Source organism: Prionailurus viverrinus, chromosome D1, assembly GCF_022837055.1.
Source record: "Prionailurus viverrinus isolate Anna chromosome D1, UM_Priviv_1.0, whole genome shotgun sequence".
Lineage (NCBI taxonomy): Eukaryota > Metazoa > Chordata > Mammalia > Carnivora > Felidae > Prionailurus > Prionailurus viverrinus.
This window is the reverse complement of record NC_062570.1, coordinates 15,908,847-15,923,291: the sequence shown is the minus strand read 5'-3', so window position 1 is coordinate 15,923,291 and position 14,445 is coordinate 15,908,847. Positions and strand designations below refer to the sequence as shown.

Below are 14,445 nucleotides of genomic sequence, written 5' to 3'. Positions count from 1 at the left end.
TGACAGAACGACAGGTCACGTTTGGTTCAATAAAGCTGCAGAAGTAAAACATCGCTAACATGTAACGTGTTCCTGTGTGCCAGGCTTTTATGCTTGTGTAAAGAAATTGCATTACCTTATTCAGACCTCAGGGCCACCCTAGGATGTGGGTGCTTCCGTTACCTCCGTTTTATAAAGAGGGAGGGGTGCCTGGGTGGCTCAGTCAGAAGTGTCCAACTTCGGCCCAGGTCATGATCTCACAGTTCACAGGTTCAAGCCCCGCATCAGGCCCTGTGCTGACAGCTCAGAGCCTGGACCTGCTTCAGGTTCTGTGTCTTCCTCGCTCTCTGCCCTTCCTGCGCTTGGGCTCTGTTTCGCTCTCAAACATTAAAAAAATCTTTACAAAGGGGGAAACTGAGGCCCAGAGAGGGCTGTGCCCCAGGCTTGTGTCACCTAGGATGCCTGGGCCTTTTCCACTTTTTCATGCATGGTTGGGTCCTGCATGGGCCGTGGAGAGGGTCTGCAAGGGCCTCGGCAGTTCTCCAGGGCCCTTGAAAAGCCACTCATGCCCCCGTTGCCCCAGAACTCTGGGCCGTCCCTGGGGACAGTTTCCACATTGCCCATGTATTTGAAATTGGTCTCAGAAAAATACCTTGCCATTCGGCCTTCTCCCCACAAATTAGGCAAAGACTGAATTTCCCATTATTGCCGAGTCCAGCCTTTCTTTTCAGGTGTCTCTAGAAGATGCTCTGAACTTTACCCTGGAACTGCTTGTGGTTGAAAGAAATAGGGAGGCTGATGGGGTGGGCGACATTGCCTTTCATCCTAACTGCTATGCATCTGAGACCATGAACATATAGGACTTGCATGATTTTTTTTTTTAAGAGCATGGTTAGAAATTAAATTGTATAGATGAAAACTTTACTACATTTGTATTCCCAGCTTGTACACGGAATAATCACCATGCATGGTCTTACATCTTTTTAAAATCTTTTCTCTTTGTTGAATGTTTGTTTATCTTTGAAGGAGAGAGAGAGAGAGAGAGAGAGAGAGAGAGAGAGAGACAGCGAGTGAGCAGGGGAGGAGCAGAGAGAAAGGGAGACACAGAATCCAAGGAGGACTCCAAGATCCTAGCTGTCAGCATAGAGCCCGACCTGGGGCTTGAACCCCCAAACCGGGAGATCATGACCTGAGCCGAAGCTGGAAGCTTAACCGACTGAGCCACCCAGGAGCCCCTTGTGGGCGTTACATCTTAACTTTAATGGCTCTGTCACTTTCCAGCTATGTCACCTTCAGCACGTTATTTAACCCCTCTCTGTCTCACTTTCCAAATCTCTGAAGTGGGTGGCAATAAATAAGCCCCACCTTCTGGGGCTGCTGTGAGGGTTAAGTGACTTAATGTCGAGGAAGTGCTTACGGCAAGACGCGGCACACAGTAGGTGCCATGGAAATACTGCCGGTGAAGGAAAATGAAGATGATTTCAGTTGTGGGTTGATGAATCGTCACTCTTAGAATGTGTTTTTTGATTACCGTGGGCCCTGTATTCTGTGCACGTCGTTCATTCTTTAAAGCTTCATGAACAGTACGTGTTGGTAACTCACGTTCCAGCCGCATCTTCTGCCAGTTGTGTGGGTGAGGGAGGGACCCTTACCCTTTTGAGTCTCTTCACGGTCTGCCCCGCAAGGTGGCTGGGAATACTGGGGAGCAACGTGGGTGGGGAACTTGGGGGAGCAACGTGGATCGGGAGGCTCCGCCCACCCCTGAGCGCAGGCAGGCGAGGTAAGTGACTAGCTTGAGTAAAGGCCTTGTGAATTTCAAGGACCCGGATGTAGATCCCTCCGCCCGCTGGGGGAAGGGCTGAACTGTCCCCCAGCCACGCCCCGTCTCGGTTCTGAGAGCTTCGCAGGGCCTTGTTCGTGCTGTGCTGGGCTCCTTCTCTGGGCTCGTTCTGCACCTCACTGCCTCTGTGAACCAGGCGGAGGCTTCACAGGACAACACCCCCGATTCCCTGTGGCCCAGCTGCTTAAGGATGCCGTCTAGAAGCCCTGAATCACAACATGATCCAGCTTTGACTTTCTGCAGAGGTACGTTGGCAAAGGCTTGTTCATGTGATCAGGGCAGGTGCTCCCAGTTCACCCAGGGAGCCGGCTCGTGGCTCATGCGAGATTGGCCCCATAGTTGAAGAGGGTATTCTGGAATGTAGACACCGTGGACCTAGAAAGGAGGCAGGCAGAGTATCGGTGGTGTCTTACCTGGCATTGTTGAGGGAAACATCACCCGTGTTTCCCGGTACAGAGCTTTGCAGTAACCAAGCTTTTTCTTACGTGACCTTCAAAACCGACCTTGTGCAGTTGATCAGAGAACTGAGGCTCAGAGAAGCGGAGTGACTTGGCCGGGGCCACTGAGACGTCCACCTGGAACTGACCCATCCCAAACCCCTTCACATGGTACTTTCTTCTTCTGCCTTTTGTTGACAACCGGGCAGGATAGCTTTTTGCTGGGTTGGATAGTGTCCTCTAGGAATTCATGTTCACCCGCATGCTCAGAATGCGACCTTATTGGGAAGCAGGGTCCGCGTAGGTAGATGTTGTTAGTTAAGATTAGGTCCTGTTGGAGAAGGATGGGCCTTGAATCCAACACGATTCATTAGAAGAGACAGGGATGGACATGCACAGAGGAAAGAAGATGTGAAGACGGAGGGATTGGGGGAAGACTGATATGGGGGGGTGGGCAGAGATAGGAGGTGCAGCCACAAGTGGAGGAACACCTGGGGCCACCGGAAGCTGGAGGAGTCAAGGAAGGATCCTCCCCTAGAGGCTTCAGAGGGAGCCCGGCCCTGCCAGCATCTTAATTTCAGACCTCCAGCCTCCAGAACTATGTAACCCTAGGTCTCTATCGATTAAGCCACCTCATTTGCGGGCCTTTGTCACTGTCGCGCCAGGAAAGGAACACAGCGGCAGCTCCCAGGTCTTTTTCTTCTCTGTGTTCTTCCTCTTTCCTCTAGAGTTGCCCTGTGTCCTTGAGGATTATACACACAGAACAGCTAAGTCCTGGCAGCTCGTGTCCTCTGTGGACAGGAGTTTTGATCCTTGACCTAGATTACATTTATTGCAGCAAATTCACTTGTCTACTCCTATTTGGCTCTGGCTTTTTTTTTGCCCCAATGTAACTTGTACCACGTCAGCTACACCAAGCGTCCTGCATCCGGGTGAGATGATGTCTGGGGGAGGGGGTAGGCAATGTGGCCATCGCGCATTGGGGGTGGGCTTTTTTTCTCGCAGCCTGGGACTGGTGGTCTCGGGCTGAGGCTTGGGGCTGCGCTGGCTCTTGCTCTTGGCCTTCAAGTCCAGGCTGGACCAGTACTGGCTGGCTGTTTGTCTGGGGTCCTGGGCTGGTTTCTCCTGAGGTAGGCCTGCTGGGGGAGGAGGCCCTCCTGGGCAGGGGGGAGGCCCTCCTGGGCGGGGGGAGGCTCTGAGCTTGCTCACACTGCCACCTAAAGGGAAATATTGAGCAGGGAAGTGACCCCCCCCTTCCCCCTCAAAAGGCACTTCCTCCACCAAAGCCATTGAGCCGGATGGTTGGAGATGTTTGAGTCCTATCCTCTGCCTGTTTCTGTCATCGCCCCTGGACAGCCTTTTTTATGCTGGGACTTCTGCTGCTAGTCCTTGTGCTGAAGGTGGGCTGGGAGGGAAGGGGCGGCAAGCGAGGGGCGATGGAGTTGGGGTGGTGACCAGTTCGAGTCCCAGCTTAGTGACCTTGTACAACAGCCTTAAGTACTTAGGGACCCTGCGCAGCACTTCCTAGGAGGGGCCGCGTGTATCTTTATACCTGCAGCCCCAGTTTGGCACGTGCACGCGAAAGGCGCTTAAATGCTGCTTGGGTAAAAGTAGCTGAAAACACAACTCCTGCCACAGGGGAAGATGATTCTGGCAGCGGCACAGGGCAGAGGAGGGAGGTGGGGAAGAATTGGTCGTAGTAGTTGAGGTGAAAGATGGAGAAAGCCTCCATCACTGCTTGGTCCACAGGGCCAGGGAGGATGGAGAAAAGGAGACCTGTTCTCTCTGGCTTTGCAGTTTGCGTTTTGCCCTGTGCTGCCTGCAGTGGGTACCGTGGCTGCTGTCGTCCTAAGAGCCTTGCAGGCTCCGTCTTCCGGTTCCCATGATGGCTGCAGAACGGAGGTGACTGGCCTAACAGCCCGCAGCCTATACCGGGCGGGCCGGCCTGGGACCCAAGCTGGTGCAGGATGCTGGCGCAGGACCAGAAGGGCCCCCTGGGGGAGGGGTTGGGGGTGGCTGAGGCTTCTGTGTGGCTGCCGGTGTTGATGGGGGGCCATTAACAAGTGAGTTCGTTGGGTTGACCCAGTTGGAAGCAGGAATGCTTTCAGATTGCCTTTGTCCGGGCTTTGGCAGGTCCCCCACTCCATCATTTAATGATGGTGCTGGTGCCTCTCCCTTGACTGAGTGCTTTTGGCCACAGAGCGATGCTTGGGGGAGAGGTTGCTTGGCTCCTTGAGGCTCCCTGGCCTCCGTGGGGTTGCAGGTGCCGCCACGGTGCCTCCAGTGCTCACTCCCTCGCCCAGGGTCCCTACTTCTCCAAGTAGGCTTCGTGTCTCACATGGAATGCCATCAGTGAGCAGACTTCAGAGGTTCACCATGCAGACATGGTCCTGGATGTTCCCCACGCCATCTCCCTTGGCCCTCATCCTCTCCCTGCCTGGTGCCCTGAACCAAAGTTCTTGAGCCTGGAAGTCTCTGGCCTGGACCATCCCTTGACCTCATTCCTGGCTCTGTGAATCTCTGGTTCATCAGACATTGACTGAGAACCTACAGTGTTCTGGGCACTGGGGACACTCAGATGAAGTGCCTTCCCTGCCTCCACATCTCTTGACCAGGGTGGAGAGGTGGGTGGCGAGTGACTGGGTGGGTGGGGGTGACCTGGCCCAGACCTCGCCCTCTGATCCGCAGGAAGTTGCTGTACTGAAAGAACAAACAGAGCCTGAGGTCGGGGCAGCCTCCCCAGAGGAGGTAACATTTGAGTTGAGCTTATGAGGCTGAACAAGGACTTGCTAAGTGAAAGAGTCCGGGCTCTAAGGGGGAAAAGAACATTCACAGCCCAGAGAGGAGGCTGTATGTGTTTGGGGAACCAGCTATTAATTCCACAAATATTTACTGAGCACCTGCTCCACGCCAGCCTCGTGCTGGGAACATAAATCCTCCATAGCCCCGATTATGAGAAATTTACAAGACATCTTCTTTGGTGGGACCTTTACACAAAATGAGGAATTTGGACGCAGACCTTTTGTATACACTAGAAGTTCTCAAACTAGGGTTTTTGAGCCCTGGGATTATGCAAGATGATCCACTGGGAGAGGAGGAAAAAAATTGAAGCCTCTATTTATAAGCGTTTTTTTTAAAAAAAAGAATTTGAGCTTCTCGAATATTTACTGTATGGGTTGACCCTGGTGCCTGCCCTTAGCCCCTATGCCGTGCATGTTGCCTGTGTCAGGGAGGGTCCTAGGGAAATGGGGTGAGGGGTTCCATGAAATCGACAGGGGCTCCTTGCATCCTCCCTCACTGTTAGCACATTGTAACATATTTACATCTGTTCCTGCAGTGGATTTATGGGTGCTCTTATCTGACTTTAATTAGCTGACCCTCACAGGATGGACAAGGTCTCAACAAGTTTCCTGGAAAGACACTGGGGGCTGGAGAGAGGGTGGGTCACCCCAGCGCAAGCGGACAGCAAGAACTTGGCAAGGCTGTTGCTCCCTCCCCCACCCCAGCCTGCTCTCAGAGGGCCCCTTGTCCTCTTTCCATCCTGAGTTAAAAGTGGTAACAATCCAATTGTAACCAGTGGAAGCCAGACCAGAAATAGTCAAAATTACCAAGGTGATTGGCAACATAGATGCAAATCTCCTGATGTCAGTAATATTCTTTCCCTAAAGGTTTGTGGTCTTTTAGATAACTGGCGGGGGATGATGGCACATGTAAGTGCACAGACACATAGATAGAAATACACACCCCTTAGGGATGGATACCAGCATCTGTTTGATTAGACACAGCAGTCAAAGTAGTTTGGACATCATGACTCTAGGCAGTAAGGAGCCAGTGGAAGCTGTTGAAGCAGGACAACGACTTGTTTGGTTCATTTCGGAAGCCCTTCCCTGGCAGTGGTGGAATGAGACTGGGGAAGAGAGGATAAGAAGGGCTTTTGCAGAAGTCCAGGCGAGTGAGGATGAGGTCCTGAACCCAGGTGAAGGGGACAGGAGAGGAGAGGGAAATTTTACACGTGAACTGGACTCGGTGACTAATAAGTTTGGAAAACACGGCAGGGGGAGGATCCAGGGTGAGCCCCGGCTCTCTGAGTGACTGTGGGCGGGTAGTGGTACCGTTGACCGAGGTGGCAGATGGCAGTGAGGGGTGAGTGTGGGGAGGGAGATAAAGAGTCTGGATTCGAGCAGGTTGAGTCAGAGATGCCCATGAGAGCAGTGGGTGGAGCTGTCCTGCTTGGTCGGGCTTCTGGGGGTCTTGGGCTGCGGGCACCCCTCGCCCAGGCGGGGCCCAGGTGAATGAGTCCTTGAAGGAAATGCAATGAGTTCAAACGTGATAAGTTCATAAGGCAGTACTGGTGTCTCCTGTCCAGTCTCTAGCCTTCCCAGGGGTCAGACCTCTTCCATATCGTATTTCTGGGAACCACCCAAAGTGTAGGTTCCCCTTGTTTTGTTCCTCTTCTGAGCCGTCTTAGGCTGTGGGCAGGTTCCTACTCATGGGGCTTCAGGCAAAAGTAATTTGGAAAGCCTGATGAGGCTGGGTGTGCCCTTGCTCTCATCTTCTGGTGTGAAGATAAGCAAAGTGAAGGGCAGGGGAGGAGCCTGGTGGGGCAGGAGGGGGCGTGGGTGCCGAGCAGGTGCCGAGGCTGGGATAGGTGTTGGGTCACTGAGGCTCCGCGGGGGGCCGTCATTTCTGAGTCCGGTCATTTCTGAGTTGCGATTTCTGGGCTGTCCCCGGTCAGGATGTGCTTGTCTGAGGGTCCACCCGGGGCTTGACACGGAGAAGGCTAGTGGTTTTGTCGGTGACGCCTCTGAGGATGGCATGTGGAACTACCAGCTTGCCCCTCTGGTGGGATCCCGGGCTCTGTGTGTTTGGGGGGCAGGGTGTGTGACATGGACAGGAGGCTCATGGTTGTCTTCTTCCGTTTTAGTATTTTCCTTTGGCAGGGAAAAGAAGAGAAGAACAGATTGGGGGGGGGTGGGAAGCAAGAGAATGAAGCAGAGTTAGGAATGAAGGAAGAAAAATGAAAAGGAGAGAGGAAGAGAAACAGAAAACAGGAAGGAGAGAAGAAAGGTATCTAGGAAATTCCTTCCCCGCTGAAAGAAACGGAAAGATCATTATTGAGATGGGAAGTGAGGGCCATGGACAGGAAAACAGAAGGCGGTGAGAAGGCAGAAGCGCAGAGACGTGGACGAGACAGAGGGCGAGGGGTGGGGGGGGGGCGGTGCGGAGGGAGGGATGGAGAGAGGCCTGCTTGGATAAAGCGCTTGGCCCCGCCTTCCTTCTCCCCCCACCATCTGCCTGGTTCTCAGTTACAGAATCAAAGGGGCCAGAGCCCCAGCCAGCTGCCAGGTCTCCATTCCCGACCCCCCAGCTCGGCCGCGGGAAGGGGTCAGAGGCGGTGTCATCATTGCTTCTGCTGGGCAGGGGGCCCTCAGGCAGGGTCTGGAGAGGAGCCAGGCTGACCCGTGGTCCCAGCCCCTGTGAACCAAAGGGGTGTCTGCCTTCATGCAGTAGTCCTTCCTGGCTGCTTCTCTCGACTTGCTTTTCCCTGCGATGGAATAGAACTGTGAGCCCGCGTGCCGGGTGGTCTGCACTTACAGTGCAGAGCGGGAAGACTGGGTCATAATAAACCGGGGCCGAGGCAGTGCGTGGGGTGAAGCCCTTTGTAACCGTCACACCCTGTGCGTGGCAAGCGGCACACGCCTGCACCCCGACAGCCGGGCCGTGGGCTGCAAAAGCGGTGAAGCCTCTGAATACTGAGGACTGGTTTTCTGAAGCCAACTCATAATGGGAAGAGAAACGCCATCTCAGAGGCCCGGGGAGCAGGGGCCTACTCTGGCTTTAGTCGGTGACACACGTCTAGACAGAGAAGGTGTCGTCACAAGGGGGATCCCGGGTGCACAGGAAGTAAGCTGCATGGCTCTGAACAAACCCAGGTCAGAGGACAGGGCCTGGGAGTGGGGGATGCTAGGTTTCTGATGGAGAGGAACTGTGGTGGAGCCCTAGTGGAGGCTGCGGGGCCTTTTCAGAGAGAAAATTTCCCTCCCACAACCCCCCCCCCCCTTCCCTTGATCTGATTGTGTGTTCATTTGGTGCCCAGTTACTGATTTGGCTTCCATGGGACCCTGATGCCAGGAAGGAGGTCACCTGAGGTGGGGACTCATCCCGCTGGTCCCTGGAGTAACTATTTTAAAAAATCAACATGTTGGCATAACCACAGCAAGAAATGCTACTTGTCGAGTGAGAACTTACCAGACTCTGCTGAACGCGTCGCGTGAATATGGCACCCAGTGTTGCCAACGGTCTCGCCAGGCGGGCGTTCCTTCCTCCGCGTCGTAGATGGGAAGCCGGGCTCGGGTCCGGGGTTCGCGGCAAGGCTCTGGAGGCCAAGAGCCTGGTCTCTTCACCCTTCTCTTCTCGGAGGGGGTGGGGGCGATGCTGGGCTCGGAGCCCGGGCCCAAGTACAGCCTGAGTCACCCCCACTGGACGTGGGCGGTGTGCGTCTGCCCCTGAGAAGACGGTGTGAGGAGCCCCGGGTCTGGACAAGCGGGGCTCGGGCCACGTGCTGGCACCGGCCAGTGCCTCGGGGGGGGGGGGGGGGCGGCGTCTCTGGGAGGCTCTGCTGGCCCGGGGGCCTCCCCGCTGGACTCCCCCAAACCTGCAGCCAGGACCGCTGCATCTGCAGGACACGGGGCTGGATTTGTAGCGTGGAGGTGCTCGCTCCGTCCCTCGTTCTGGGATCAGTAAGGGAAGATGAAGGGCCGGCGGGAGTGTCAGCCTAGGGATCCAAAGAATGAGGGCAGCCGAGCAGGAGGGGAGGTGATGGGAGGGCCAGTGTCTGGCTGAAAGGAGATTTGGAAGCCAGATGGGAACCAGCATTCCAGGGGACCGGGAGCTGGCAGGGAACCAGAGGAAGAGAGGGGAGAAGGGGATTTGATAGATGTGAAGAAAAGAGGGGGACCCTCTGTAGGCCCGGGGGCGGGGCTCCAGCCAGCCAATGGCAGCTGTCTTTGCCCCACCTGGGACCCAGGGGCACAGAGGACCCTAAGCTTGGGAGGGAAGTGAGGCAGCCACCTCTGGGTCTCCACCACGAATGCTTCCTGGGGCTGCCGGCTCCCTGTCCAGAGTCCGCCGGCAGCTGGGGAAGGGAGACTGGTGGCAGCTTTGGCTGCTGCCCAACCCTGACTCAGGCCTTCCAGAGCCACCACATCTTATTTTAACATTTCCCAGGGCTGTCATCAGCACCAGGAGTCAATTGCAAGAGGGCTGTGGGGGAAGTGGGAGAGGGTGTTCGCACTCGGAGCACGGAAAGGGGCTGGGACTCCTGTTGCTGGAGGAGAGCCTCAGCCTCCCTCCGCCTCCCTGCTCTGCAGGGCGGTCAGGAGAGGAGATGTCTGGGCTCTGGGCGCAGACTCTAGGCAGGCTCCCCGGGGAGAGGCGCCGGAGTGGACACACAAGGTCCTGGCTGCGTTTGCCCCTCGTCCCACAGAGGCGGGCGGGCGTGCAGACGCGGCTCCCAGGCTAGGGGTGCAGAGATAAAATGCTAATCGCGTTTTTCTCCACCTTCTGGGCCTGCAGGGTTTTCGCTTGCTTCATGGGGCCGGTGTTCCCCTTCCGCTTTCCCTGCCAGACAGGGAGTGGGGCGGGAGGGGGGCGGGCACTGATCATCTTACCCAGCAGGGGCTGAGCACCTCCCCCTGGGCCCCCAAATCCAGAGGTTCCCAACGACACTCCAGGGTTTCATCTGGGCCCGAAGTGAGTGGGGCCATCCAGACTGCTTTTCCAGGCAGAGCAGCAAAGGAATAGAGCTAGAACTACATCTAGAAGGCCCGGGGACTGGGGCATCCCGATGGTGCCCCGGTGCACCCAAAGGCCCATCATTTTGCTTGTCCTGGGAATGGAACTCCTATTTTTATATTTCTTTCCTTCCTTCCTTCCTTCCTTCCTTCCTTCCTTCCTTCCTTCCTCCCTTCCTCCCTCCCTTCCTCCCTCCCTCCCTCCCTTCCATTTTTGAGAGAGACAGAGCATGAGCTGGGGAGCAACAGAGAGAGAGAGGGTGACGCAGAATCTGAAGCAGGCTCCCAGCTGTCAGCACAGAGCCCGACGCGGGGCTCGAACTCACAAACCAAGAGATCATGACCTGAAGTCGGACACTTCACCGACGGAGCCACCCAGATGCCCCTTTGATATTTTCATCACTGGGGGCAAACGTTTGTGCAGTGCTCGGCAACTGGCAAAATTCTTCCACAGGTTTTCTGATTTAAGCCTTAAAGTGCTCCGTGAGGTGGGCCTTCTAAGGCCACTCGTTGACCCAGATGAGGGAGGTGACGCCCCAGTAAGTACCAGAGCCAGGACCCAAACCAGTCTGAGGGCTTGGCGCTGGGAGGGCCCTGCCTCTGAGATAAGGACCTGGCCCCGTGAGAGCAGCCTCACCCCAACGATGCCTGGGCCACTGGCGACATGTCTGTTCAAATTGTAAAGTGCTCTATTTTGACCTCTCCTGCTTCCCTAGAGTTACCAGCGAAACCTCAGAAGCACAGTTCTCTGCTCTACGGACAGGGAAGTTGGAGGGGGGGGGGGGATACTCTGAAGTCATTAGTACCTCTTCTGCAGAAGGGCGTCCACACCCCGTTTCTTCCCCAAGTCCCTAAGTCTGGGCTCGTGGTCAGATTCCAGAACCTTCTCGCCCGGAGGCAGAACACACACTGTACTCCTGTCCTGGAGTCTGAGGTGGACCCAGCCCTACCCCTACCCCAGCTCTTGGCTCCCCAACTCTCTCTCTCTCTCTCTGTTTTTAAAAGTTTTATTTATTTATTTTGAGAGAGAGCAGGGGAGGGGCAGGAAGAGGGAGAGAGAGAGAATCCCCACTCTTGGCTCCTCAACTCTGTCCCTTTTTTTCCCCCCAGTTTTATTTATCTATTTCTTTAGAGAGCAGGGGAGGGGCAGATGGAGGGAGAGACAGAATCCCAAGCAGGCTCCGCACTGTCAGCACAGAGTCCGACACGGGGCTCGAACCCACGAACCAAGAGATCATGCCCTGAGCTGAGATCAAGAGTCAGATGCTTAACTGACTGAGCCACCCAGGCATCCCTCCCTGACTCTCTTTAATAGACATGCCTAGGGGCGCCTGGGTGGCTCAGTCGGTTGGGTGGCCGACTTCGGCTCAGGCCACGATCTCACGGTCCGTGAGTTCGAGCCCCGCGTCGGGCTCTGGGCTGATGGCTCAGAGCCTGGAGCCTGCTTCCAATTCTGTGTCTCCCTCTCTCTCTGCCCCTCCCCCGTTCATGCTCTGTCTCTCTCTGTCTCAAAAATAAATAAAACGTTAAAAAAAAAAATAGACATGCCTATACCCGAGTTTCCTCAATGTGTGTTTTCTCGCGTTCTTGCAAGTGGGTTTCTGGTTTGGTCCCTATTTCAAGCTCTTCTTCTAGGATTCTGCGCTCACGCCACTTTGGTCCCTGACCCTTGCCTCTCACCCACACATTGGGCACCCCTTCCTGAGGTCTGTCGTTTCTCCTTGTGCCCATGTCATGGCTGCCAGACCCTGCCCACAGGTGCCCAGGCCTGCATCACCTCCTCCATGGGTTCCTTTCCAGCCCTGGCCCTGGGGTGAACACTAAACCCGAGATTGGGCTAGGAAGAGAGAGACCTGAATGGAAGGAGGGGAAGACCTAGGAAAGGGGGCAGTGGACCACCACCCTGGGGGCTACGGGGAAGCCCTGAGAGGGACCTGGCAGAAGGGAGCCCAGGAGGGTGGCCCCTCTGCTTCTGGGGCCCTCCTCTCTTGGCCTCCAGTGTAACAGCCCCCATAACAGAGTGGCTGGCCCCCCAGGGCACGGGTGCCTGAGATATTTTTAAAAACCATTACAACAGTTCTAACTGGGGAGAACCAGCCTCCAGCTAGGCCATAGGGTCAATAGCGTTTAATCTCCTGCCTGTGATCTCTCCGCTCTTGCGGCCAGCTGTCAAACGATCAGCTTGGATCAGCTGAAGATGGAAATGTCATTATTTATTTTGAAGCCGTTCGCGTTTAATTCCACAAAAATTGCGCCACAGAGCAGAGGTTATGGGGGATTACTGGACAAAGGGAGATCGGAGTGACTTTGGGCCTGATTCACATCTGCCTCCCTTCCAACAGGTTGGCCCCTTGCAAGGGACCATTGGTTTTGATGGATGCCTGCGTGTGTAGGCCTTGCCTTTAAGACATAGATGCTTCAGGTCTCTGTGCCTTGAGCAGTGGGAAGTCGGGCGGGAGGCCTGAGCCCTGTGCTTCGCCAGGGTGAGTGCTCATCTCCTTTTCTGTTCTTAATCATCCTAGTGACGCCATGCCCTCAGACTGCCAGGAGGGCAAGGAGGCGGGGGGGAAGTTGGTGCCAAGTTGATTGGAGTGTGTGTGCGCGTGTGCACGCACGTGTGTGTGTGTGTGTGTATGTGTGTGTGTGTGTGTGTGTGAGGTTGGATGGGGAGGAGCGGGGTGGAGCAAATCAAGGTTCCATGCAACCCGGATGTGGTTGGGGAGTGATGGGGAAGCCGTTCCCTTGGATGGACAATCCAGCTGGACAACAGCAGCTCTTTCTGGAGAGGCATGGGTGGCCCCAGGAACTTGGTCTGCTGCTCTTTTGGAGTTCTAGGCACGGGGGGCTGGAGCCTGGCTGGTCCTGAGACCTGTGACTGGGATTTCTTGGGGGAGGTGGGGGCCGTAACCTATCCCCGGCGCGTTCAGTTTAGAAACCCATGGGAACGGTGTGCCGTCCGGCAGGCATTCCCAGGCTTCTGTCCTCAGGGGCCTCAGTCTGTTCTGAAGTTAGAGTTCTGGCCAGTTGTCCCCTGGCCTTCTGTCCCCGTCATCCAAATTTAAGTGCTAGATGCAGGCTGGCCGCAGCTCTCTTCTCTCCATGCTGCTCTGAGTTCCTCCTCCCCTTCCTCCTCCTCTCCATTCTGGGAGAAAGACTCTGTGTTCTCAGCATTTCTCTGAAAGACCGCTTGCCTTTCCCAAACCCAAACCTGAGGACCCTTGGCTGCTTTTTGTCCACAGCCAGTGGTTAGTCTTCCGCTCGTCGTGTTCGAGGAGGTAGGAGGGAAGACGAGGGGGCAGTATTCTTCCAGCTCACTGTTGTCACTGCCTAAACATTTCCACCTCCCAAGGCCATGTGAAATAAAACCCTTTCGCGTCTGGGACTTCGAGCCTTCGGGCAGAACTATCCGTGACCCCTCCTGTCGTGTCTCCCAGTGCTGACCCCGTCACTCTTTCAAGGAAGAGGCTGACATCTCTAAGTCCAGCCCCCCTCCCTGGGTGACGTGAACGGATGCTTCCTTGATTGGCACCTTAGGGCCCCCCCCCCATTCTTGAGAAACCTTCACCTAGGCCTCAGCCCCGCTGCCCGCCATGTTGCCCGCGGCCCGGTGTCTTCTTGGCCTGGTGAAACTCAGGCGCCAGCTGTCCGTCCTCCCGCCTTGCTCTCTTGTCCTCCCGCCCTCCCACTCCCTCGTCCTCATCACGCCTGCTCCTCAGTGTCCTAAAGATCCAGCTCCCGGACGGTCCAGTCTCTCTCAACCCGGCAGCCCCTTCTTGGCTTTGCCCTCTATCCTCCCCCACCCAGCCCCCAAGGCCAGTGCCCTCAGCACACCTCTCTCCTGCCAACCCCTGGCCAGCCAAATGCCAGCCCTCCACCTACTCACACCTGCACCTGGGATGCTGGAAAACTTCAGCCTTGGGGACGTGACCACAGCAACAGCATTGTCTCCGACCTCCCGGCTGACCTGTCCCCGCCCCCGACGATCCCTCTCCTGTCCGTGACCGGCACTCTCCCCATGGTGGCTCTGTCGAACTTTCACGGCTCTCAGGTTCCCCAGCATGCTGCCTGCTCCCCCAGTCCTCTCAACCCATGTTGGGACCGCGCAGGGGCAGTAGAGACCTTCGGTTCCTTGCCTCTCTTCACCCGTCGCACAACCACAGATGGATCTGTGTCCAAAACCCTCTGTAACTTCCCTTTGGTTGCAGCAGAAAGTTCTTCATCCTTTCAAAGCCTTCTGAACCCCCCTCTCCAAGCATTAGTTAGCCATCCAGGTCTCCAGCACCCCTTTCTACGGCGTGTAGCATCATCCAGGCCTCCTCCTGTCAACTCCCTGGACTCTATGTCCAGCTCTAACCACTGCCAGGTGGCTTCCCTTCCGCTCACTGCTCAGCCAGGG

At 55.9% G+C, this 14,445-nt stretch overlaps 1 protein-coding gene across 1 annotated transcript in view; it reads left to right on the top strand.

Annotated features, from left to right (window-relative positions):
* Positions 1 to 1,853: 1,853 nt before the first annotated feature.
* Positions 1,854 to 14,445, top strand: part of SMIM35 (small integral membrane protein 35) — a 45,380-nt gene continuing 32,788 nt past the window's right edge. Inside the window, exon 1 of the mRNA XM_047878903.1 lies at positions 1,854 to 2,064. Within this exon, the coding sequence (XP_047734859.1) occupies positions 2,010 to 2,064 (55 nt within the window). The 5' untranslated portion in view covers positions 1,854 to 2,009. The remainder of the gene's footprint in view (positions 2,065 to 14,445) is intronic.